Source organism: Anneissia japonica, unplaced genomic scaffold, assembly GCF_011630105.1.
Source record: "Anneissia japonica isolate Jap-2015-1 unplaced genomic scaffold, ASM1163010v1 scaffold483_len1788099_cov177, whole genome shotgun sequence".
In the NCBI taxonomy this organism is placed as follows: Eukaryota; Metazoa; Echinodermata; class Crinoidea; order Comatulida; family Comatulidae; genus Anneissia; species Anneissia japonica.
Genome location: NW_022682587.1, coordinates 493,347 through 518,605, shown reverse-complemented (window position 1 = coordinate 518,605; position 25,259 = coordinate 493,347). Strand labels below are relative to the sequence as shown.

The 25,259-nt window shown below is 34.8% G+C and overlaps 3 protein-coding genes across 5 annotated transcripts; 1 reads left to right on the top strand and 2 right to left on the bottom strand.

Annotated features, from left to right (window-relative positions):
- Nucleotides 1-470: 470 nt before the first annotated feature.
- LOC117100264 (coiled-coil domain-containing protein 174-like) lies at nt 471-9,897 on the bottom strand. Of its 2 annotated transcripts, none has more exons than XM_033239915.1 (10): nt 9,743-9,897; nt 8,003-8,101; nt 7,760-7,860; nt 6,627-6,688; nt 5,925-6,069; nt 4,455-4,556; nt 4,130-4,278; nt 3,083-3,177; nt 2,105-2,351; nt 471-1,813 (listed from the first exon to the last, which is right to left on the bottom strand). In XM_033239915.1, exons 1-10 carry the CDS (start codon nt 9,779-9,781, stop codon nt 1,653-1,655), a joined length of 1,200 nt encoding a protein of 399 aa, XP_033095806.1. In that variant the 5' UTR covers nt 9,782-9,897; the 3' UTR covers nt 471-1,652. The 2 variants fall into 2 exon arrangements, with proteins under 2 accessions (XP_033095806.1, XP_033095877.1); XM_033239986.1 differs by lacking the exon at nt 5,925-6,069 and adding an exon at nt 5,430-5,574.
- A 3,027-nt stretch (nt 9,898-12,924) lies between these two features.
- Nucleotides 12,925-16,730, bottom strand: LOC117101232. 2 transcript variants are annotated; one of them, XM_033242295.1, is made up of 2 exons: nt 16,610-16,730; nt 12,925-15,048 (listed from the first exon to the last, which is right to left on the bottom strand). In XM_033242295.1, exon 2 carries the CDS (start codon nt 14,899-14,901, stop codon nt 13,957-13,959), a length of 945 nt encoding a protein of 314 aa, XP_033098186.1. In that variant the 5' UTR covers nt 14,902-15,048; nt 16,610-16,730; the 3' UTR covers nt 12,925-13,956. The 2 variants fall into 2 exon arrangements, with proteins under 2 accessions (XP_033098186.1, XP_033097406.1); XM_033241515.1 differs by having other exon boundaries at nt 16,592-16,709.
- A 3,880-nt stretch (nt 16,731-20,610) lies between these two features.
- On the top strand, nt 20,611-24,156 carry LOC117100391 (5-hydroxytryptamine receptor 1-like). Its single transcript, XM_033240449.1, has 2 exons — nt 20,611-20,661; nt 22,414-24,156. Exon 2 carries the CDS (start codon nt 22,442-22,444, stop codon nt 23,462-23,464), a length of 1,023 nt encoding a protein of 340 aa, XP_033096340.1. The 5' UTR covers nt 20,611-20,661; nt 22,414-22,441; the 3' UTR covers nt 23,465-24,156.
- Nucleotides 24,157-25,259: the final 1,103 nt, after the last annotated feature.

The following is a 25,259-nucleotide window of genomic DNA, read 5'->3' as shown; positions in this document are numbered from 1 at the left end:
TCTACAAACTATTGCTCAGTGATGTATTGGGAAATGCATATAAATGCAGCAAAAGGTCACATGACAACTATCATTTCTGGTTCGATGGACCTTTCTACTAAGCCCCGCCCCTTGGATATTGTTGCTAAGGTCCCAAAAAAGGATAGTGTAAAATTATACAGTCATTTTCTTAGCCCTGTTTTGATTGGTCAGTTAAGTGATTTACATGCCAGAATGGTCTATTGTGTCTCATATTGTTAACAGCGTTGACGTGCCATCAAGCTACTGAAAAATGGAACATCAGCCTAAAGCTAAACATTGGATCCGCCTTTTAAGATAATGGCGGGATATAAGTAATTCAAGTATCTACTCTACTAAATAATTTGTGTACAGCAATTTTGTTGCCAAGTATCAAAATATATTTTATCACAAGTGCCTCCTGTTCTCTTTATGTATGATTCTTTTGTATGGTAAAAAAGGTGTATATAATAATGAATAAAAATTAAATATGACATACTGTAATATTTGTGTTTTATTTATTGAAATATGTGATATTCTTGATTTTTTAAGACGAACCAAAACTTACAATATAATCATATACTACCTCTTTATATAAATCAATTTTCTATTTTCACAACCTTTTTCACAACCATTCATCACTATTTCAGTTTGAAAACAACTGTTCTCATAATAATGTTTACAGGGGATGCTTGATTCAAAATTGTTCAAACCTTCTATCTGTCACCTAATCCATATTGTATGAGTAATGTACACATGGACCATTGCAAACAAAACCTATGGTGTGATCGACCATTGGTGGATCCAAGGGATGGCAAAAGAGCAACAGCAGCAAAAAAAAATCACTAAGTAATAACCTTCGCTCCTTTGTTCTCGCCCCCCCCCCCACCTCCTACTTCATTTGCATTTGCATATAGAGTAATTTTAGAGGAAATAAAGATATTATTATTAAGTGTGAGTTTAAAATGGCTAAAGTTTTGGAGCTTTCAGGGAATAGTCACCGGACCCCAAAAACCTTCCTGAACCATAATTTCCTCCCTTCTTTGATTTTGGTTCATTAAGCAACACACCGCCCTGGAAAAAAAATTCTGTCACTGACAGCACGTCAGAAAGACGGTATTCTATTCAACCTTGCATTCCAGCCCTCCAATTAAAACGCAAGGACAGCAGCAATATAAATAAACCAGTAAATGTGTTTATATTATATCATGCAGACTCCAAAAAGTCTAAGAGAAGCCATAGTGATTCAATATTTCGTTTTTTATTATTATATAAAAAACGAAAAATTGAATCACTATGGCTTCTCTTAGACTTTTTGGAGTCTGCATGATATTATATTATCTAAATATTATCAGTGGTCCACTTAGTAATGTGTTAAATGCTTCAATTGAGTAATATCAGAAAAAAAGACCTGCACAGTGACTAGTTTTGTATATATAACCTGTAATTTCATTCAATCAGCAATGTACAGTGGTGTGTGATTATTAGTGTGATGTGCAACGGCTGCAGAAGAGTTAGTCCGTCATTGTTTAGAGTTCTGATCAGGCGATAAATATTTATATTGAACAATTTGTAATTATAACACATGGTTGTGTTTATATCACCAAATCACTTTTCGCTCTCAGAATTTTTATCAGCCTAAATATTGCTAGATGTCAGAGTAAATAGTCGTCCTTCTTTCTATGATTATTAAAATTATTGCCTTTTGAGTGATTGTAAGATTTTTGTGAGTTGTAGACAGACGGCGGTGCAAACATCGGGTCTCGTTCTTGGCTCCGATCAGTCCTCCATTTATTCTTTGGAAAATCAGATGGATCTGAAAAAGCAAAATAAATAATGTACAATTAAAATTATACTGTATATCAAGTGTTTTGTTTACATACATACATACATACACATATACACGCATACACGCATACATACATACATATATACATACATACAAACCAGCTCTCCACAATGTGGGGCCTTCCCCCATCCCACTTATATCACTCATAACTAATAAATCTAATTGATTATATCTAGTTTTATACCATAGTACCATTATCTATAACTCAAAAACTTTGTCTTTTTATAAACATAAGAAAATACCAAAGGGAATCCAAACCTTTATCCAAGTCCCACTCTCGTATCTTGGTATGTGTTGTCAGTTTCTGCCCAATTGACGTCGTAGGCAGCGCTGCTTCTGTAGTTATTGTTTCTTCTTCCTTTTTCACTTCTACTTTTACCTCTTCTTCGTCTTCTATTAATTCTCCTTTCATTCGCTTCCTCTGTTTGATCTTCTCTAGGCGTGCATTCATCGCTGCTTTTCTTTTTTCTTTTAACTTCTCTCGACGAGCTCTTTGATCTACTGTCTATAAATGAAAAAGGTAATCTTGAAAGAATTACACATAGCTTGCAGCATCATTGTGCTGAATTGTGTATGGGCGTGGTATGTGACTATTGTAGCAGACGTAAATACTGTAGGCGCTCCTTAGCAAAGGTTACAACAATAATAAATAAAATTAATAACATAATAAATAATAGTGTGGTATTATAAATCAAGGCGAATATGATAAATAATGATAGACTGATGAAGGTAAATATATTAGTGGAAAGAGGCAAAGATGTTTTTTTTTTTTTCTGGTTTTATTATCAAACTCATTGCAAAACAAATTGAATTATGAGATTTACAATATTTTTCACAAAAAAATTAATTCTAAAACTTCAAGAGAACAACATCAAAATGCCATTAAACCCCTCCCTCCCCACCCCCCTCCCAAAAAAAAAATCATCAAAGCAACAAGCGGTTTAACCAATAACAATGAAATATATCAAGAAGAAAATAAAAATCAGCATTAAAATGACACCCAATAACAAATTTCAAAAGGATAAAAGACCTTTAACCATAACAAAGCACTAAAAGCAAACACAAAAAAAGTTGCAGCAATAAAATCAATGGTTAATATAAAAAGACAACACACAAATATCGTACTGTAGATAGATGGTTTAGATAGACAAATTTCATATACAGTACCTACAATAATAACCAAGTCCCGTGAACATGCTGTAACAGTTAATTTAGCAGATCTAAAATACAACATACCTCATCACGAAGTGTTTCCAATGCCTCCATTTGCTTTGACCTTTGTGATACATCTTTAGCAAACTGGAAATAACCAACACCCATATCTCGCACCTCTGAAGAGACAAGTAATTATTGGCTTATAACTTATGCATATGAAATATACTACCTAATTAACTTTTGTTATTTTCAGCAAACATAAGGTGTCACTAGGGAGAACTTACATTCTCTCTTTAATGTAACCAGCAAACTATGCAGCTTATCAATTTAATGATATGATAGAACCCCCTCCTTTGTGACATCCCTATTAAGGGGACACTCTTATTAATGGGACATTAAAACTAAAAAATTCCAACAACTATCGAAGGTTATTGTAAGGTGGGCTTATATCGTGGTGGCTTTTACATACATCCGAAGAAACTACTTGTTTTATTTTATTCAAATTCAGCTTACAACATATAATAGACAATAGTTAGCAAGGTGGAAGAAATAAGATAAAAGTACATCTAGTTTATCCACCTAAACATAGCAAAACAAAACATAAACGTTTTGCAATTCAATGCAAATTTATTTGAGCATAATTCATACATAAGACATAACAATGAACAATGATAACAATGAAAAATAAACTTCATTATAGTAAAACATTTACAGCTCAGGTTAACCCAATAAAACCTAAGTGGTTTATTTCCATTGCGGTCTTTTAAATGTAAAGTTTTACATAAAAGTTGGTTAAAAATTAAAACAAACCCATTGCAATATTACTATTATTAATATAGCTATCTAAATATGTATGTATATATATATATATACATATATGTATATATATATATACATATACATATATATATATATAAAATATAAACAATAATATATTTATAAAATATAAACAATATATATATAAAATATAAACAATATATATATATATAAATATAAACAATAATATATATATAAAATATAAACAATAATATACATACAGTACATACATATATATATATACATTATATTAATTTTTTTATCATTGAATATCTTTTATTTATACATTCATTATACATTTATTATTCTTACCATCGTATCTGACATTCTGATAGTGAACCGGTCCTGATGGTCTATTCAATGCATCCTCCTCCTCTTTCTCCCACTTTTTGCGCAACATCTCCCGGTACATGTCAGATGATAACAGCTGGGGGTTCTCATCAGTCTCATCTTCCTTCATCCTACAATAAAAATTTTAGTAACATCCCAAAAATTTGTCATAATAATTCCATAATAATGATAATGCACAATATGCTAATTATGCATATGAATTATTCATTGAGCATGACTGATTCATTATGCATTATTTATTATGTATTATTCATAAGATGTGACAAAGTATAGTATTAGTACTCACCCTTTCTCAGGACCAACAAGCTCCTTATCCATTGCAATCAAATCTGCCAAGTCTTTCCTCATGCATCGTCGAGAACGGCCTAATGAATCAACATAATCAACCCTGCAAGTAAATCATAAAAACATTTTTTTTTTTTAATTCTTTACTATATTTATCAAGTATTATCAAATGGTAGTGTGTGGGGTAATAATAAGAGTTGTAGCCCCTTAGACCATGGATCTACAATTATATATCCATAATTTAACCCTCTCATGAGATCCTCTTACGCTGTAAACAATTCATCATGATCAGCAAGTTGTGGGCTCACTAAACTAAATGTACAGGTATAAAAGAATTTAATAGTGTGAGATTTTTTCCTATATATATTGTAACTCGCACAACAAGGAATAGAAAAAGTGTCACCCAACTTGCATCTTAGGCTAAATGCTAGCATGAACCACATCACAGCTCATTCAGTGGTGGTTCCAGACATTTGCAGGCGGAGATGGGGTGGGGGGGCCAACAGGTGGTTCTGAACCAAGGGGCTGACTAGAGCCTTGGTAAGGTTCATGGGGACAGTATTTGTGGGCTTAGTGCATTATGGCCCAAAAGTGTGCTTTTAAGGCCAACTCGGACAGTGTCGTACGACGCAGCCCGACGCGATTTGTTGTCGTGTCAGGTCTGTGTGAGTTCAATGCAGACGCGACGGTTTGCGTCGGGGGCAGTCGCGTCGTAGAATATTAAACATGTTTAATATTTCTCACGACGGCTTAAGACTGTCCCCGACGATAAATCAGGTCGGGCTGCGTCGGCCAACGCTGAGTTGGCCTTTAGAGAACAATATTAGGGATTGGTAAAATAATGTTATTTGGATAGGCAAATTAATATTTTTTTCTGATGTCTAAGCCTGTCCAACGGTGGCGTCACCACTGAACCCGTAATCAGACACTGGCTGGATTCAGATCAACCTCTACCCTTAAAAAAACCAGTACCTACCACTCTTCCTGTGGTCCTGCTGGTTCTGGTATATTGTCATTATCTATAACATCCTCTTCTTCATCTGATTTCTGGGATTGGTTCTTTATCTTACTCAATGCTTTCTGCTCAAAATCTACCAGAAATCTGCCACTTCCATCCTCATCTAAGAAATCAAAATATAAATTATTGATAAGTAACAGAAAAACGAATATACAATATATAAATATATATAATCACAAAAAATTATGGTAAGCCGGGCACCCACTCTGTAGTACGATGGTCATACGATTGTAATATGACGGTCGTACGATCGCCGTATGAAGAATCCCACTGCACTCCACGTAAGCGCTAGATGATGCCACGCTGTCTGCTTGATTCCTGTCTCTTATACACATCTAGATGTGTATAAGAGACAGGTCTAAGCCTGTCCAACGGTGGCGTCACCACTGAACCCGTAATCAGACACTGGCTGGATTCAGATCAACCTCTACCCTTAAAAAAACCAGTACCTACCACTCTTCCTGTGGTCCTGCTGGTTCTGGTATATTGTCATTATCTATAACATCCTCTTCTTCATCTGATTTCTGGGATTGTTTCTTTATCTTACTCAATGCTTTCTGCTCAAAATCTACCAGAAATCTGCCACTTCCATCCTCATCTAAGAAATCAAAATATAAATTATTGATAAGTAATAGAAAAACGAATATACAATATATAAATATATATAATCACAAACAATTATGTTAAGCCGGGCACCCATTCTTGTACGATGGTTGTACGCTTGTAATATGACGATCGTACAATCGCCATATGAAGAATTCCACTCCACTCCACGTAAGCGCTAGATGATGCCACGCTGTCTGCTTGATTGTCGGTGACAGTCTGAACGGATCGGCATTAAAAACGGTCCGTTGCGCACGCGCCTGTCGTACAGTTGGGTTCTTCCTCAAAAGTTAGTTTCCGGCCGTCTAGTAAAATAAATTTTGCAGGAGCATGTCCCCAGACCCCTTAGGGTGGAGTTATCTCGATCGGCCCTACTTTCGGTTCTCCCCCCCACATTCTGACATCTCTGGATCTGCTCCTGGTACATACAATACAAAAAAAGAATTAAGCTAGACCCATAAAGTAAGTTGACAAATTAAAATTAAATCCATGAAGATTAAATGCATAAATCTGAAAATTCCTGAAATTAATATGGGATTTTTCCAAAATTACCTGGAATATAGTTTGCTTTTGTCATCTCATCATACAACTTAGATTTAGCTTCTAGCGATGCTCTGCAAATTCAATGAACATTGGTAAGAATTTAATGTTTACCAGTTTAAAAATAGGGTTCATTATTGAATAATAAGATATACAGTTGTGCTTTATAACACCCACCCACGCAGTATTTGTCATACAAACTTCTATAATGCAAGGATATAGTTTAAGGTATTTTAAATACAGTAATGCCTCCAAGTGGTCCAAAGTTGATTGGATTGGAATTCTTCGATGTGAAATACACCCAACAATGACCCACAATAGTTCAAAGACATTTCCAGTGGGGTCCTTCTGATGGAAATTTGGGCAATACGCGGAAAATAACCATCTACAATTTTCTTGTACTGTAACATAAAAATGGCCCCTATTGCAAGCATTTACTTATCGAAAAAAGATGATACACTCATGCATTCCAAATCTCCAGCTGAATCACAAAGAGGGTTGCGGGAGGATTATTACCTCCGCAAAGGAGGTTACAGCGCGTATTCACTGTCTGTCCATGGGCCTATTAATAGGTCCATGGTATTATTAATAGGTTCATGGTCTGTCTGTCTGTTAGCAACATTATGCAAAAACCAATGAATGAATTATCACAAAATTTATTGAAATGGTACACAATAATCACAGAACGGCACCTTTCAATTTTCGGAAAAGGTCAAAGAACAAGGTAAGGTCACAAAATTCTGATTTCTTACTCTCGAGGATAAGAGAAAATAATGGAAATTTCCCATGTATTTATGAAGCACTTAAGAAAACAATGTGCCTGAATACGGTGGGTGATTCCAGTATATTTCTTGAGGGTAGGCCGCAGCACTCAAGAAAATAATGTGCCTGAATACAATGGGCCATTCCATTATTTCATTGAGGGTATGCTGCAGTTTCGCTCATCCTACATGTCTTGCCTATTGCTGGTACTGTATTCACGCACAGGTCAGAAGTGTGCACTCTATGGAGCGACTGCTCTAGTTAATTAATGTATCAGGGGGCCTAGGGTATGTAATGATCTCTATGTTTCAGCGCACAATCAGTAAACCTCTAGTTCAGTCAACTGTTTGGTGACATGGGAGCAAGTTAAACACTCTACACACCTGGATTTATCCAGACTCTTCTTGTCTTCCGAAGCTGCTTCTTGATCTTTCGCTGCTCGTTGATTGACACCTGCATTTTTCTTACTCCACAAACTGGGTTTCTTTGAATTGATGAAAAATGAAAAAAAAATTCAAAAAAATATTATTGAATAAAGAAGTAAAGTGATACCTCAGCATTCTCATACAAACAATGCTAGATAGAGACAGCAAGAAGCTAGATGAATAATAATAATAATAACCAACCTTTGGAGCAGACTTTGCCTTTACAACGTTAGAATTTTCCAGGCGCTCTTTTTGAAATTCCTGTTGTTTTTTAAATAATTCTGCTTTCAAACCTACAAGCTGAAAAAAAAAACCAAAAACATGCAGTTATGTTTGCGTTAGTCACTAACAAAAGAGCCAGTCCACATCACAAGTGGTTTTCAGACCATTTCAGCGTAAAGTGCTATATAAATCAAACTACATTACATTACATTTTTCCCAAAAAAATATTCTGATCGGATGAAAAAAAAAACAGTACCACCCAGACTGTAAATTAAGGCCTGCACAGGGAAAGTATCCTTTACACAAAAATTAAGCCTAGAAATCTGCCCGCACATTTCTAAAAATAAATGCGGATTTCCCTGCATATTTTGCCAAAAATTAGGCTTTGACTTAATCTTAATATATAACCAATTTGTTATGCAGTAGTTACAATTCTGCGCACCTATTTTTGTAGCAATTTTCCACGCAAATTTTAGCTAGTTTCTGAGGTATCATCCATGCAATTAAAATGCATTACAGTATGGGTTAGTCCAGTCCGAAATGTAGCAATATCAGGTTGTAATTGTTTTTGCTATATTTTTTTTTAATTGAATATGATGTAGAGTTGACACTGATAAATCAAAAAAGTATGTGCATTTTTTTTTACATACGTAAGGGGTGTTGCCAGAAATTTCAAAATGGCTGCAAACAAATAGACCTTATCATAACAGACTTTGAAAAGGCGTTTGACAAAGTCCTGCACCAGAAGCTTCTTCAGAAAATGCGTACGTACGGAATAGTTGGGAAAACCTTGAAATGGATTGAACCTTTCCTTACTAAACGTAAACAAAGGGTTGTAATTGAGGGTAAATATTCGGATTGGGCTGAGGTCAATTATTTGGTGTTCCGCAGGAGACAGTCACTGGCCCCATGGGCTTTGATTTACATTAATGATCTACCAAATAATATTACTTCACATATCCGATAGCAATTTAAATTTTACGAATTTTATCAAATTTCATGATCTTATGTAACATTAATCTGTCATTTTGACAATGTTGGCATAAGGTGCCGGAAACGAACATTTGAGTATATACAGAACATTTATTAATTTTTTCTGCGAAGTGATTCACCACAATTTTGGTAAAATTAATGTTGAAAAATGAAGAATATATTTCAGTCTAATGTTAGTGCAAAATATCATTAGTCCTTTGTAATCACCGCACGACACGCAATTATCATGGCAAAAACACGCGCGTGGGTAAATCGTCATGTACGGTGACGGTTTATGGTCTGGTTGCTATGGTTTTTGTGACGTTCAGCGTGTAGGGACGCACGTGCGCCTAGAATGTCGATGCCAGAGTTACCTTTGATGTCTCGAGCTTGCTTCCTTCTGTTGAACTGCCTTGGGCCTAGCTAGGCCTAGGCCTACCTAGGCTGTCCTGTCGATGGTCTGGTTGGTTGCCTGGTCAGCCTACCTAGCCTAGCTTTAAGAAGGCCTAGGTGCCAAGGCCTAGGGCCTCTAGGCCTAGCTAGGCTACCTAGCTAGTAGTAGTAGGCTAGAAGGCCTAGGCCTAGCCTAGTACAGTAGGACCTTTGCCTAGGCCTAGCCCTAGCTAGGCTAGGGCCTAGCCTAGTCTGATAAACAATTATAGGCTAGGCTAGAGTCCGGGGGATTTCTTGGCCGCAGTTTTATAATCTAATATAATATTAATGATTAAATTGCTCCAGGATACTTACCGATGACGCATTAACTTTAATATTGTTTTTAAAGCTCATTGTTTTGGTTTTCTGTTCGCTCCCCGTACTTTTCACAAGACTACTTCCGGAAAGTGAAATCCAGGTTCCCCGCTTACGTACCTCTATTGCGCTAGCGCTAACAGTCTGTATTTTCCGTTGTTTGAAACGCGTTGACAAGTTACTGACGTGTTGACAGGTTCAACACACGTCATAAATAATGAGATAAGCAGACGCGGATTGAAGAAGGGAAGGGGAAGTGGGGGAAGGGGGACTGGGCCGGTCCCAATATTAAATACAATAGAACCCCTCAATTGGTACACACCTATTAAAGGGAAACTTTTCTATTAAACGAGGGGAAATTTATCTTTTAACAAGCCAACCTACCTAAAAAGGGGACAAATGGGGACACTTTTTGGGTGTGCAAAATGGTCAAATCAGTACAATTTAACACCTATTAAGGGGACACTTATTTTTTTATTGTACCAAAACAACACTACAGTAGTCACAAAATAAGATAAATCATTCAAATTTATATTTTGACACTACCTTTTAAGCAATAAACATTATCAAACCAGAATTATTTCTTCTCAATCTTTAGAATGGGCATTGGTATATCGGTATAGGCAGTGCATGTTTTACTTGATATAAATAAAATGTTGACCTTTAATCATGAGGATATCTTGTTTTGTGTATTTTCATATAGGATTCTATTTTACACCGGTCATACACCATGCAGCCTGATGTTAAATTCATTACTCTAATCATAGTATTCTATATTATGTATCATTCAAAAGAAAGCTCAATATTTAAAAAAAAAAAAAAAAAAAAAAAAAAAAAAAAAAAAATTGGGCATTAACATTGCGCTCGAATCCTGAAGCAATATCGGGAACATGTGCAATTTTTGCAGTTTTAATTAAATGTCTGTTGAGTTCATATCATAATATTAATTATTTTTTTACATTGCAAATTATTCGTTATACAAATCAGTTATAATTCAACTGTAACTCATTCTTGAGGCCAAATTGAATTAAAATTATAGAGAATCTATGTCATCATTGTGCGAAACATGTCAAAAATCTTTATTAAGGAGTTTTTGGTTAGTGCCCCTTGGGGACCTGCCGTAGTGTCGCCCATATAACGCTTACCGTAAATGGCGTTCGTTGTTAATAGGGCGCCCCCTACCACGTGGTAGAACATTCTTTAACGTTTCATCATGCATACAAAATTAGGGCAGTCGGACCTCTTGTCTATACTATAATATTTTTAGAGGCCGTTACATTACTTTATACTAAATAATCATCATTCTCCAATTAGATTCGACCTGGCCTAAACGAGCCAAACCGATCTTTCATATCAAGATCTGTTTTAATGTAAGTTTTCCCCCAGATAATTGTTCAATTCCATGTTACAGATGTATTGATCCCTGAAAATGGCAAAAAACATAGAACAATTTTGAAATCACTTTGCTCAGTTTGCAGTAACATACAAAGTAGGCCTAACTTGAGCATAGACAATTTGTACCCTGGTTTCTTAACTGGAAAATGGTAAAAAAAAATAATAAAAACACTTCTATTGACTGGATTGGAAGTGTTTCTATCATTTTTTTTAACTGTAATTTATTTTTGTCATTAATTTCTATGTTCAAGTTTTTTATGATAAGTTAATTTTAAAAATTGATTTTTGGTTTTGTCAGGTATTTTCAAATCAATAATTGTTTCTTGAAAGAAAGAGTAAATTTGTGTGCTGGAATAGTTTGAGCGGTGAGTTTAGCTGGTCTTTGACATACTATTTATGGAAAGTGTTAATAGTCGATGACGTTTTCCCTTATTTATATATTTAGTACAAGATTAAATAAATTGTGGTTATTATTGGAATTGGAAGCGGAATTTTTCATTAGGCCAAGCTACAATTGACTGCGACAACAAAACACTTATCTAAACTCTAAGCTACAGATTTTCCACAACCGCTACAGCATTAACATCGGAGCTGGTTCTAGACGCCGCTCACCCACGGTTCGGTTGGTCCAACACAGTTTGTCTTTTTTTGGAACACGTAGGCATACTTAAAATGATCCAGTGTACACGTCTGGCTCTTGTGCACTCACTATAGCCTAAACTTTCCAATTTACGTGGGGAAAATACATTTCTTATTCTGTTGCTAAGTAGTAATGGAACGTGACATAACCCAAGACATAACAAAACACACCATATTCTTACTTTCTTTAAATAGCTAAATATCTCCTTTATTAGACGTACTTTTCTTCGTAACAAGAAAATCATCTAAAATCAAAGCACCGATAATAAATAAACATCTACCGTACTCTATAGGTTATCGGCTTTAATTTATGGCTGAAATCACCGTCTACAGTACTTCTTAACTAAGATCTGACTACAAATACCAACATGTTTGGTATCATTTTGTTTGTTTTAGTTTAATAATTCTCAAGGCCTGATACCTAGCAAGCACATGCCTTAAATTTAACAACAAAAATCGTTTGTCCATTAACGTCACTAGCTAAGCATTTCTAAAATTATTTCATAAATAACAACGTCTGTATATTTACAATTACTTTGCAAACATAATGAGAATGAATCGGCTGCAATAGTACTTGCTTTCAAAATTAAATGTTATTATTATATTTATCCGCTGTCTGTATTTGCCATCATGATTTTTGACAGAGGACTCTCCTTGCCGGAATTACGTACTTATTAAAAAACATTGGACTTTTTACAGTTCTGTAAAAAGTTTGATTCTTTTGATTGAACATTTGATTCTTTTTCTAATAAAACTTTTAAAGGAATTAAAGTCTACTACTAGATATAAATAAATTACAATATTTCTAACTAAAATCTATAGAGTCAGTTACGAATTTCAGGATGAAAACAAGCTGCGTTGTATATTGCGTCAAAATTAATTTATTACTTGACTTACTTGACCACTATTAGCCACTCTTAAGGCGAGACTATTTTATACCTTGTTTTGGCCAATTATGGAACCCGTCGCCAAGAAATAATTTCAGAAAAATATAACAGTTTTTCTTAATTTTTAATACTCACACCGCTACCTTAAAATCTCCAAAAATAAGATATGTATATTTCTTCCTAATTATATAAATTTAAAGCATTTAACCATCCCATACGCTGTGTATATTCATTAGTACATTTTATTTTATTTTTCATTTTCTCTTCTGGTTGTCTGGATGTTTTTGGCTAAATTATTTGCTAAATAATATTTACTTTACCCACGAGACAAGGTTAAAAAAAGTCTCGCCAAACAAAGAGCTATTTATTGATATTACAACTAACGTAATATTAGTTATTCGTGATGTTTATTTACTGGCAATTTACTGCCGATCAGCATATATTCAATTAAATTCAATTTTTTTCAATAAAGCCGAGACACGTACAAATATCGTGTCTGACGAAAAACTTGACAACGGTTAATGAGCTCCAGATTTTTGATTATTTAAAAACTAGGAGAAATTGGCGTAACCACCCTTTTTCTCACATTTTCTCCCAGTTTTTACATATTTAAGTCTCTGTATCTCATTAACCGTTTCCGAGTTTTTCGTCAACACCATGTTTGTGTCTTAGAAAAACCATTTATACAAATAGGCATACCACAAGTTTTTTTTTCTTCCGGAGCCTGAAAATTCATCTTGAAGGATGCATGATAGGAAGGAGGTTTGACGGTTGACGCACCGTGGTAGTCAAGTCTCCCCAAGTCGCCCCAAAAAATCACGGTCAAGTAGTTCAAAATCACCTAAAATCACCTTATTTTGCGAATTAGCGCCCATCAACTGATCATCGAGGCCCCCTCCCCCACACACTTCACCTTCGCGCCCCCAGTCAGCAGCCCCATTTTAAGACTTCTAGATACGTCACTGGGCTCAGGACGTGAGAAAGAAAAGAGCTCTTATTATACGTGTCACTGCCGATCGACTTTGAAGTAAGAAAGGAGAAATTATGGTAAACGTACCACGGCAGATCTAGATCTCATCATAAGCACATGCCTACTATGTAACTTTATGTAATTCCTCCAATAATTCACTGAATTGAACAAAAGAAAACATTTTTTCTCATGTTAATCTTATTATATTGGCTTTTTAAGAGTATTCGCCACAGAATAATGTACCACAACTGAATAGCATAGAACGCAGACTCAAACACTGTTGGAAACATTGGAATACATCTGTACACATTTTATCGGAGTAATTATGTTGTCGATGTTTCTGTTACTTGTGTAGGCGTTGCCAGTTCCTGTGTAACTAGCTTTAATTTCCGTTTATATGGCCGCCTTTTTATTGTCTTCAAACATTCCAAATACCTATTTTGACGTTCATGATGAGATAGTGGGCGATAGTTGGATTGCCGCATTCGAGTGGACTCTTTTTGGTGTGCTGTCAATCCTATGGCACCTTCGCTTATTGTACTGATTTTATCTTCGTCTCCTGTGCTTTTACTACGCATAGAAATGTCAGTAGATAATATTCTCCAATCTACGGAAGAACTTCCATTGCATTGTCTCGCAAGATTAATATCGTCACAAAAGTATTTAGATGAGACGCCTGTGTGCATGCTCACTAGAGGCCTAGAATGCGTTAATGTTTGTTGTGGTAAAGGTTTCTGATGGTATTCTAAACCGTAGTTAGATTCACGTTCTAGCAGCCGACGGAGCATCAGAGATTTTCCAGTTTGTCCATAGCCCGCGGGAGTTGGGCCTTCAAAGATATTTGCCATGTTTTTCGGTGCGGTGGTGCCATTGAGCCCTCTGTGTACTGTGTTTCCAATTTGAGAATGATCCTCAGGAAAAATCGCGTTTCGATTTACACCAACAGGATTTGGGGGTGGTGGTTGTTTATTCGTAAAGACTTCGGGTAAATCACAAACTTTGTTTTTAGTTAGGCTAGACGTATAATGTTCTTTCTGGTCATAGGAAACGTCGGAAAAATCACAATCGGATGGAATTTCTAATATATCCATTGTGACAGACGAATCCGTACCGAACACAATCGCTCGAAGATAGCTCGAATTCCCATCCTTCGATATAACCAGAGTAGATGGAAACCCGGAATCGTCTTGATACACCGGGACCATGCATGGATCCTGACCGCGAATTATTTCCCAAATTCTATTGCTATTATTTGTATTGGAGAGCATTACGTACGGTGTATGTTGTCCAAGTCTTGTATTGTTCAGTGAAATTCCCGGTTTCTTTGCAGAATTACGATATTGTCTTAATGTTATAGTTCGGGTCAGTGGATAAACATTGATGACGCTTTAAATAGGACTCTTTGCATGAATGCTCTAGAAAAATTTAAAAAAGAAAAGAATAACTTGTAATGTATTTTGAAGTAAACCTTAAGCCGGGCACTCACTGAGACGACGATGGTCGTACTACGAATCCAATGAGACGCCGTCTGCTGATTGCCGTTGGCAGCCTGGACGGATCATCAATTAATGCGATCAGAAGTTGGCGCGCGTCGTGACGTTGCGTTCGTCATAGAATCGCACCGGCCGACTACCGTCGGGCGCTGTGAATGCCCGGCCGGCTTTAGTAAGATTTCATAAAGTATGGTTAAAGATATCTGTCATCAAACACGTAAAAAATATATATATAAAACATTGAACTCGTTTAAAATGACGAAACAAATATCAACTTCCCATAAAATGCAAACCAATCAAAATAGGTTTTAAATTGTAACTATAAAAATAAATTGATTACCAGGGAAATCAAAATAATATAGAAACTGCAATACTTACCGTACGTTAGTTACTGCTAGGTAAGAAACATTCTATTAGTATTAAATCTATTTTTTAATTTTCAAACTAATAATTTAGCACACTTAACAAAGCAATTCAAATTCTAAAACAGTTTTTTACGGTAACACGTTTCAGTAATCATGGTTTGTATACATTTACTCCGTTTATGTTATTGGAAATTTAGATATTTATCATGTGTTCATGACTTATGAAAATCTGAAAATTTATGCTGAACCCACTCCATATAATTATGCATTAACTAGTACTAATCTTTATTTACTGCTCTGGTTCCAAATCGTGTGGTCGGGACCCCATTTGCTGTCGTTGGCTGTAACAGTCGTGTTGCTGACAGTTGCATGTGTCTGGGGTTGTAGGTAAATTTTGGTCATATTTATATATAGACTTTAAAAGGCATACCTAATGTAGCACTTATACACAAAAAAAAAGAACAACACTGTATTCATAACCCACTCTAATAACTGCATGTTGGATGTAATTATAAAAAAGTAATGTACATACTGTATAGCTATACATTTACATATTTTCAGACATAAACACGCAATATGCAAACCTTCAAACAATACATATATAAGCCTACATAATTAACAGAAGCATGGCAGTTGTTTTAAAATTGAATAATTTAGTAATGGATGGACAATTGTGAGAGTTTAAACAAAAGGTGATATGTTCCTGCCTGTCCTATTCTGGATCCACTCAACTTCCTTAATACCATTCCACATTTAACTTCAATCCCAGCTGTAATGTATTAGGTTACATGTTTCTTTCGTGTAAAAAACAGTTACTCAATATACAGTAGGCCTGTTTAAAACCAATATGGCTTCAGACATTACACCTGATTACACTTAATGCTATAGCTTAGTCATGCCAACAATTCAGAACTAGCCAAATTCTCCAATAAGGCTACAGCATTTTGATTAGGCGAATTAGCTTTAAGAAACCAGGAGAAACCTAACTAGTCTATCTGGGAATTTTGACTACTTTAGCCCACTCGCGATATACAGAATGTTATGAGAGACAACCTTAGCTATAATGATCTGATGCAACCCACAATCTATGCAACACTTACAGATACGTGCTGTCCTACCTTTTTCCTGGCGTCTTCTGTTGTTGTAAACTTACGACAAAGTGACCTTGGGACTATACTGTTCTTTATGCTAGTTATAAGGACAATAAAAAACGTCCAATAATGATATGAATTGAATAACCTCTGTATTTTAACAAAAGGCATATTCAGAAAGCTTACATTCCAGTGGTGTGCATTGGACCTGAAAGTTAACCTACTGTACTTAACAGTTTATTCAAAATCCAAGGTCAACAGTTTAACTATGCTTTTAAATCGTCAACAAATTAATCTTTCAGCTAATCCTCATCCCTTGGGTATTATACTAATACAAAATGAAAGCGTAAAGATACACAAACATGTGTTTGTGGGACATGCGCGTATTCCTTGCTATTATTATAAAAGTCCGTTGTGATTGGTCAGTTGTAGGCCTAATGTTTGATTGACACTCCGGAATTGACCAATAGACAGTATGCCTGAATTATTTTCTCTATGAACTTGTATCTTTTTAATTTTTAAAAATTCTTTAAAAATTTGATGTAAAAATAATACAGTAATTGCGATTATTAAGTCATTTTTAAATAAGGAAGGATTTGACCAATGAAATCGTAAGCACAGTGGAAAACTAATTTAATAACAGGAAGTTTAAAAAAAAAACAGACGCTTCTTGTAGGCCCATGTATGATATGAATTAAGGCCGATAGGTGCAGAAAGATACGATAAAAATTATCGATGTGGTGTAAATTAATGGAAGTGGTCACACTATAACGATAACGATACGATTATCGTGAGCGATAAAGTTATCGTATCGGTCGAATCACTTTTGAAGCGATTTTTTTTATAGTTATCGGCAACGATAAACGTATCAGCCAATCAGATGAGGGTAGTCAGGGAAGATGAAAGTACTGTAGTCAACTTTCACACACACCGGTTGACCGAACTCGCGACGCGATGGATGATCAAACTGAGCGCCTGATTTTGGAGGTTCAGACACTAGGCCTATCTTGTATGAAAATCAAATGCTGATTGCAAAAGTGTTAACCAAAAAAGAGACGTTTAGCAAGAAATTTGCCGCCGAGTTGGAATGAGTGGTGAGTGTGATTCTTGTCTATAAAAACGGTTAGAGTAGTAGTAGGCCTAGCCTAGGCTGTAGCTTCAGTTACTAGCCTAGCCTAGCCTAGGCCTAGGCCTAGTCGACCAGGGGCCGAAATGATCCTACACCGCCTAGGCTAGGCCTAGAAACATCTGTATATATAAGATGTGTATAAGAGACAGGTCCTATTCTGGATCCACTCAACTTCCTTAATACCATTCCACATTTAACTTCAATCCCAGCTGTAATGTATTAGGTTACATGTTTCTTTCGTGTAAAAAACAGTTACTCAATATACAGTAGGCCTGTTTAAAACCAATATGGCTTCAGACATTACACCTGATTACACTTAATGCTATAGCTTAGTCATGCCAGCAATTCAGAACTAGCCAAATTCTCCAATAAGGCTACAGCATTTTGATTAGGCGAATTAGCTTTAAGAAACCAGGAGAAACCTAACTAGTCTATCTGGGAATTTTGACTACTTTAGCCCACTCGCGATATACCTGTCTCTTATACACATCTAGATGTGTATAAGAGACAGGTGTATATTCATTAGTACATTTTATTTTATTTTTCATTTTCTCTTCTGGTTGTCTGGATGTTTTTGGCTAAATTATTTGCTAAATAATATTTACTTTACCCACGAGACAAGGTTAAAAAAAGTCTCGCCAAACAAAGAGCTATTTATTGATATTACAACTAACGTAATATTAGTTATTCGTGATGTTTATTTACTGGCAATTTACTGCCGATCAGCATATATTCAATTAAATTCAATTTTTTTCAATAAAGCCGAGACACGTACAAATATCGTGTCTGACGAAAAACTTGACAACGGTTAATGAGCTCCAGATTTTTGATTATTTAAAAACTAGGAGAAATTGGCGTAACCACCCTTTTTCTCACATTTTCTCCCAGTTTTTACATATTTAAGTCTCTGTATCTCATTAACCGTTTCCGAGTTTTTCGTCAACACCATGTTTGTGTCTTAGAAAAACCATTTATACAAATAGGCATACCACAAGTTTTTTTTTCCTCCGGAGCCTGAAAATTCATCTTGAAGGATGCATGATAGGAAGGAGGTTTGACGGTTGACGCACCGTGGTAGTCAAGTCTCCCCAAGTCGCCCCAAAAAATCACGGTCAAGTAGTTCAAAATCACCTAAAATCACCTTATTTTGCGAATTAGCGCCCATCAACTGATCATCGAGGCCCCCCTCCCCCACACACTTCACCTTCGCGCCCCCAGTCAGCAGCCCCATTTTAAGACTTCTAGATACGTCACTGGGCTCAGGACGTGAGAAAGAAAAGAGCTCTTATTATACGTGTCACTGCCGATCGACTTTGAAGTAAGAAAGGAGAAATTATGGTAAACGTACCACGGCAGATCTAGATCTCATCATAAGCACATGCCTACTATGTAACTTTATGTAATTCCTCCAATAATTCACTGAATTGAACAAAAGAAAACATTTTTTCTCATGTTAATCTTATTATATTGGCTTTTTAAGAGTATTCGCCACAGAATAATGTACCACAACTGAATAGCATAGAACGCAGACTCAAACACTGTTGGAAACATTGGAATACATCTGTACACATTTTATCGGAGTAATTATGTTGTCGATGTTTCTGTTACTTGTGTAGGCGTTGCCAGTTCCTGTGTAACTAGCTTTAATTTCCGTTTATATGGCCGCCTTTTTATTGTCTTCAAACATTCCAAATACCTATTTTGACGTTCATGATGAGATAGTGGGCGATAGTTGGATTGCCGCATTAAATATATATATATATATAAATAAATATATATATATATACATACATAAATGAATATATCTATATATATACACATACATAAATAAATAAATAAATAAATAAATATATATATATATATCATATAAATACAAAAATAAATATATAAATAAATATATAAATAAATATATATCAATATATAAATAAATATATAAATAAATATATATATAAATATATATATATACATAAATAAATATAACAATATATATATATATCAATATATATATCAATATATATATATATAAATATATCAATATATATATATATATATATATACATACATAAATAAATATATATATATATATATATATATATATATATATAACGATACATATTTACATATTTAACTGTAATCTAGAGCTATTGGCCTGTATTTAATATACTTCAATATTCTTGCTTAATTTAAATACGGGTATTACCAAATATTATAAACATTAACGATTACATTATTTCATATATATTTTTTAAAGTAAATATCTAAACTTTAACTTTAATTGTAAACTCTGAAAGTAAATTTACGTAGATTAGATCAATAAAAATGTTCATAGTAGTAATCCTTATTTATTCATTAACAACCGAAAGGTCCACTGATTAATCTCAGATAAGAAAGTATAATACATACTCCAAGTATTGAAATACACGTCATCGTGTTGGGATTCAATATTTCGACATTAATTATGTAATAATTCCTGATGATTATACTTTTTTTAACAATAATAACATTTCCAATTTTATAATAAACTTTATTATAGCCGGAGTTAGTTTAGACATAGGCAAACCTTGCAAAAAAAGTACATCAAAAGACTTTCTATGAATGGATCGAAGCACGTTACGATCTTTCTTCGTTGTGGTCAGGTGTGACCGCAAAGGCAACGATATATCGTTATCGGTATCGTTATCGGTGTAGGTGTGACCTGGCCTTTAGTGTTGCGCTCACGTGCTCCTCCTACGATAATTAGTTATGATGAAATCCAAACCTGAAATAAAATAATTATCATATTGCAACAGTTTCATATGAATTGTTGATAAACAGCAATCGACTTAAAACACATTCGGCAAAACAATAAATACTATATATATAATTGAAACTACTGTCGTCTTTCATTTAGAAGTATCGATAAAAAGAGAACAGAGAAGTAAAATTTTTTTTACCAAATACTCACAGGAAGGTAAGCATTATGGTACTACTACTACATGGAGTAGTACTACTATTTATTATTTATTATTGACTTTTCCCAGCAGTACTGGGAAAAGCCTCTTTTTTTTGTTCTAATTTTTTTGTTCTTTTTTCTTGCATATATTTTTCCTATCTTTTTGCACTGTTTTTTTCTGGCCGTCACTTTGGTCACTTCCCCCTTCCCATAATTTTTCCGTGTTTGCCGAAGCATAGGCCATATATCAAGGATGTGCCTCCTAATATTTAGTGTCAATATATGGTGGGGTGTGCGTGTGAGGACAAATTAAAGTGATTTAAGGTCAAACAGTCTACACCGGATATTTTTAAAAACCGGTCAGTTGATGTGAATCAAACTTACGAGAAATGTTAATCAGGTTACAATGAAGACATTTTTATGTGTTAGTGACGATCCAGTGAAGGGTGTAAATTAGGGTGTAAAATAAAAGTTTAAATGAAACATTCTATAATACTTTGTAAAGGTCGTGTAAACAAATAATTAAATTTTTGTGACGATCCGCAATGGTGTGGATCTGAGGACCATTTAAAGGAAAACGTCCCAGACCACATATTTCGAAAACGGATCAACTGATTTGAATGAAACATTCGGAAAAATTTAACCAAGTTACAAGAAAGAAATTATTATGTGCTGGCGACGAATCAGTCAAGGGTGTAAATTGGAGGGTCATTTCAATTTTTGAGGACCCAGACCTAAATATCTCTTTAAAAAAAATCAATGGGTATAATTTAAACCTTGTATAACGGTTTGTCAATGTCGAGTAATTAAATGATAAAATTTTTGTGACGATCCGCAGTATGGTGTGGATCTAAGAACCATTTAAAGAAAAACGTCCCAGACCCATATTTCGAAAACGGATCAACTGATCTGAATGAAACATTCGGAAAAAGTTTAATCCAAGTTACAAAGACTATATTATTATGTGTAAGGGACGATCCAGGTTAGGGTTTTAATTTGAGGGTCATTTAAATTGCTTATGTCCCAGTTATAGATGGATAAAAATGACACTTTGCAGAATAGTTTTCCATGGTGAAATGAAGAAATGATCCAATTTTGGTGACGATCCACAGTAGGTTGTGGATATGAGGACCATTTAAAGATTTTTTGTTGACAGTTGATTAAATTATTTAAACGCAATTTGCGTTTTCTAAAGCGCTTAAACCAGTTACAGCTGGGTTAAACTCAAAACTACCGTGATATGCATGAGCAATTTTTGCTTTCAGTCATTGAATTGCTATGAACTGAAAATGCACTTTCCTATTCAAGGTCGGCTCATATGGCACGCAATAGTTGTGAGTCACAATGTACTCGCTATTACCATTGCACTCACAGTTCAAGTCTCACTAATAACGTCTCAGTGAACTTGGTTTTCGTTTTTTTTTTCACACTTCATTTTCTCCACTTCATTAAAATTATATATATTTTTCCGTGGTTTTTTTTTTTTTTTACTCTTTTTACTCTATACCTATTAACGACTTTTCTTTTTGTTGCAATTTCAACTTCATTTCTCATTAAAGCAATGGGGAAAAGCCCTATGTTCTGTTGTTCAAACAGACATAGTAAGTCTAGTTATTATCATCATCATTATTATTATTTTAATTATTATTATTATTATTATTATTATTATTATTATTATTATTATTAGACTGTTATCTTTAATAACATAATTATCATTGATTTAGCAAAGTATTTAAACGGTCTAAATCATCTTACGTGTTGTTTCTACAGCAAAAACAATACTGCTTTCTCCGTCAGAATGCCAGGTGCCAATAACGGATCATATAAAAACATTACGATAGAATCGTTATTGTATACGGATTTGGACAAAGTTATCATCTCCATCATTATGCCGATCGTGGTTACTATCGGTATCATTGGTAATGTAATGACAATTATCGTGATAGCAAGTAAAAAGTGCATGCATACACCTGTTAACGTTTACTTTGCAAATTTGGCGATAGCTGATACGATGTTTCTGATAGTTTCACCTGCTTTGATATGGAACTCTTATCTCAAAAGTCCGGTAAATGATTTATATGACATTGGTGAAATGCCGAATTGGGTTTGTCCACTATATGACTTCGTCTCTACCACAGGAGAGACAATTGCGCTTACCACAATATTTTGGCTATCCATTGAACGTTATATGGCAGTCTGCAGACCTTTGAAGTTCCAAAAAAGTGGATTTAGGAATTTTTCAAGGTCGATAAAGATATGTGGCATCATCTGGTTGTTATGTTTGTCTTGGAATGCTCCGTATCTGGTCGCGACGCATACAATAACCGAAGAAGTTCATTGGCCTCTCATTGCTGTCAATATTTTGCCGAATTTTCGTACATATTGTAGACGTGACGGATCATATCTTGCAATTCTGTGGTACATAAAACGAGCTCTCACTTTGTTGATAATTGTGATCATAGTAGCTCTTTACACGGCGATGCTGATATCATTGCGGAAGTCGCGAATTGCAGCAGCTAGTTCGACCAGACCACCAAGATATAAATCAGAAATGAAAGTTTTCCTGACAGCATTCGTAACTGTAACGGTTTATGTTGTTTGTATTGCACCATATTACATATATAGAGCATTAGGCCAATTCAAATATATTACAAAAGACAATTCACCACTGTATATATTCTATCTCATGGCTTATATAAATTCATCGGTAAATCCTGTGATATATAATGCAATGAATTATAATTTCAGACGAGCATTTTGTGACGTATACTGTAGCAAATGTAACAGAAAAAAGAACAAACCTACCAATGTACAAATTTAGAAACTTCAAACCTTAAACAAAATGATTATCAAAAATCTGATAATTAGGAATTCCGTCTTGGAAAATTTCTTTTATCTTTTAATAACAATTTAAACACAATTAATAGATAAATCTAGGAAAATACAACACTTTGTTATTTAATAAAAAATATTAAAGCATTCTTGTAAACAATGTCGTACGATAAAACAAAATAGTTGTTAATCAGACGACTCGCTGTTGGCTCCTCCGCAAATTTGCCACCATATAAAAAAAATAGCGTAGCAAAAACTAATACATTATCAAGTAGTGTGTGAAGTCATTAAAACACACGTCACTGTTTTGTGTATCGGAGGCACTATATCGACTTAGTGATCAGTGTCGAGGATAGGAAAATTAAGTGAAAATAAAAGTGATGACGTCACTGACTGATAAATCATTTTAGTTTACACCAACTTCTGTAGGCCCTAAGTGTTAGCCGAAAATACGATTTTATATAGAGCCCTTAGTAGAGAAATATGATATCCTAATGAATATTTACTTTTCGTGTGGCTGAACAGCAGTAGAATTATATATAAACAAAAATATTAGTATTGAATATGAACACATCCTGTAAAACAAAATGCAAATAAAGTATATTATTTAATAAATCAATGAGGGTCTTTACTTCGAAAAAGAAAAAGAAGAGATTGAGTGAAAAAATATATTGAAGAAAACATGTACAAGTGATTTAAAGATATTGAATGCATCCCTCTGCTAAGCATCACCCCATTGTATATTGTTACACCTTAAAAGAATACGATCATACGTAAACGTGTGTTAGTGGGACATGCGTGTATCCACGGCCCTGTTCTGATTGGTCGGTTCTTAAGTTTGTATTCAGCCTTATTGTGATCTTTAGATTTTTCGTAAATTGTTTTTAAATATTAAACTAATCATATGTGAAAAAAAATCCCCATTTATCAAAAAAACAGAAGTGGATATTTACCAGGTAGAATTGAATTGCTCATTTGAATAATCCCCTTTAATGAGACTTGTTATTATTTTGAAAAATTTAAGGGGGGGGGGGGGGGGGGCGGCTAGGCCCCTTGAATCCACTATTGGTTTTTACCTATATTTTACTACAAAAATTGATAGTTATGATGAAGATGATGATGAGGAGGAGGAGGAGCTGGAGAAAAATGTAGTGACGGGCGGCGGCACGGTCTGATTCAACGTGGGATTAATGCGAGCAAAGCAAGCTCATAGCTGGGGCCAGGAGACCACAAAATTCCCCTGTTGTGGTATAGGGGTGTAGGGGCGCAGTCAGGGTATCAAGAGACATCAAAAACTAAGGGAGGAATTTAAACATTGAAAGTAATGGTAATAAATACTCATATAACGTAAGCTAGATAAACTGAAAGCTAAAACTAGAACATATTGTAACGAATATTTTGACTATATCCGGTAGTCTTTGTCAGTGGTTGACATAAAATAAACATGACTATAATATAAATAATTAAATGATAATATAAGCATACACAGCAACTGTTAATTCGAAAGCAATAGCAGAATAATGAAACATTAATAATGATATATTAGTTTACTTGAGTATACTTTCACTCTTAATTAACTGAAACTTCCTGAAATGTTGGCGAGTCGATTGACCCAATCGGCGCCGGTTGTAACAGCGCTCCGCCTAATGGTTCTGGTGGTAGAACACGTCTTCTCGGTTAAGGACTATAAGACCATAGGCCATGTGGAGCAAATACTCACAAGAATGAGGCATTTATCATCGAGCCCCCTCCCCATTTCACCTTCTCCCCCCCCCCTCCCCCAA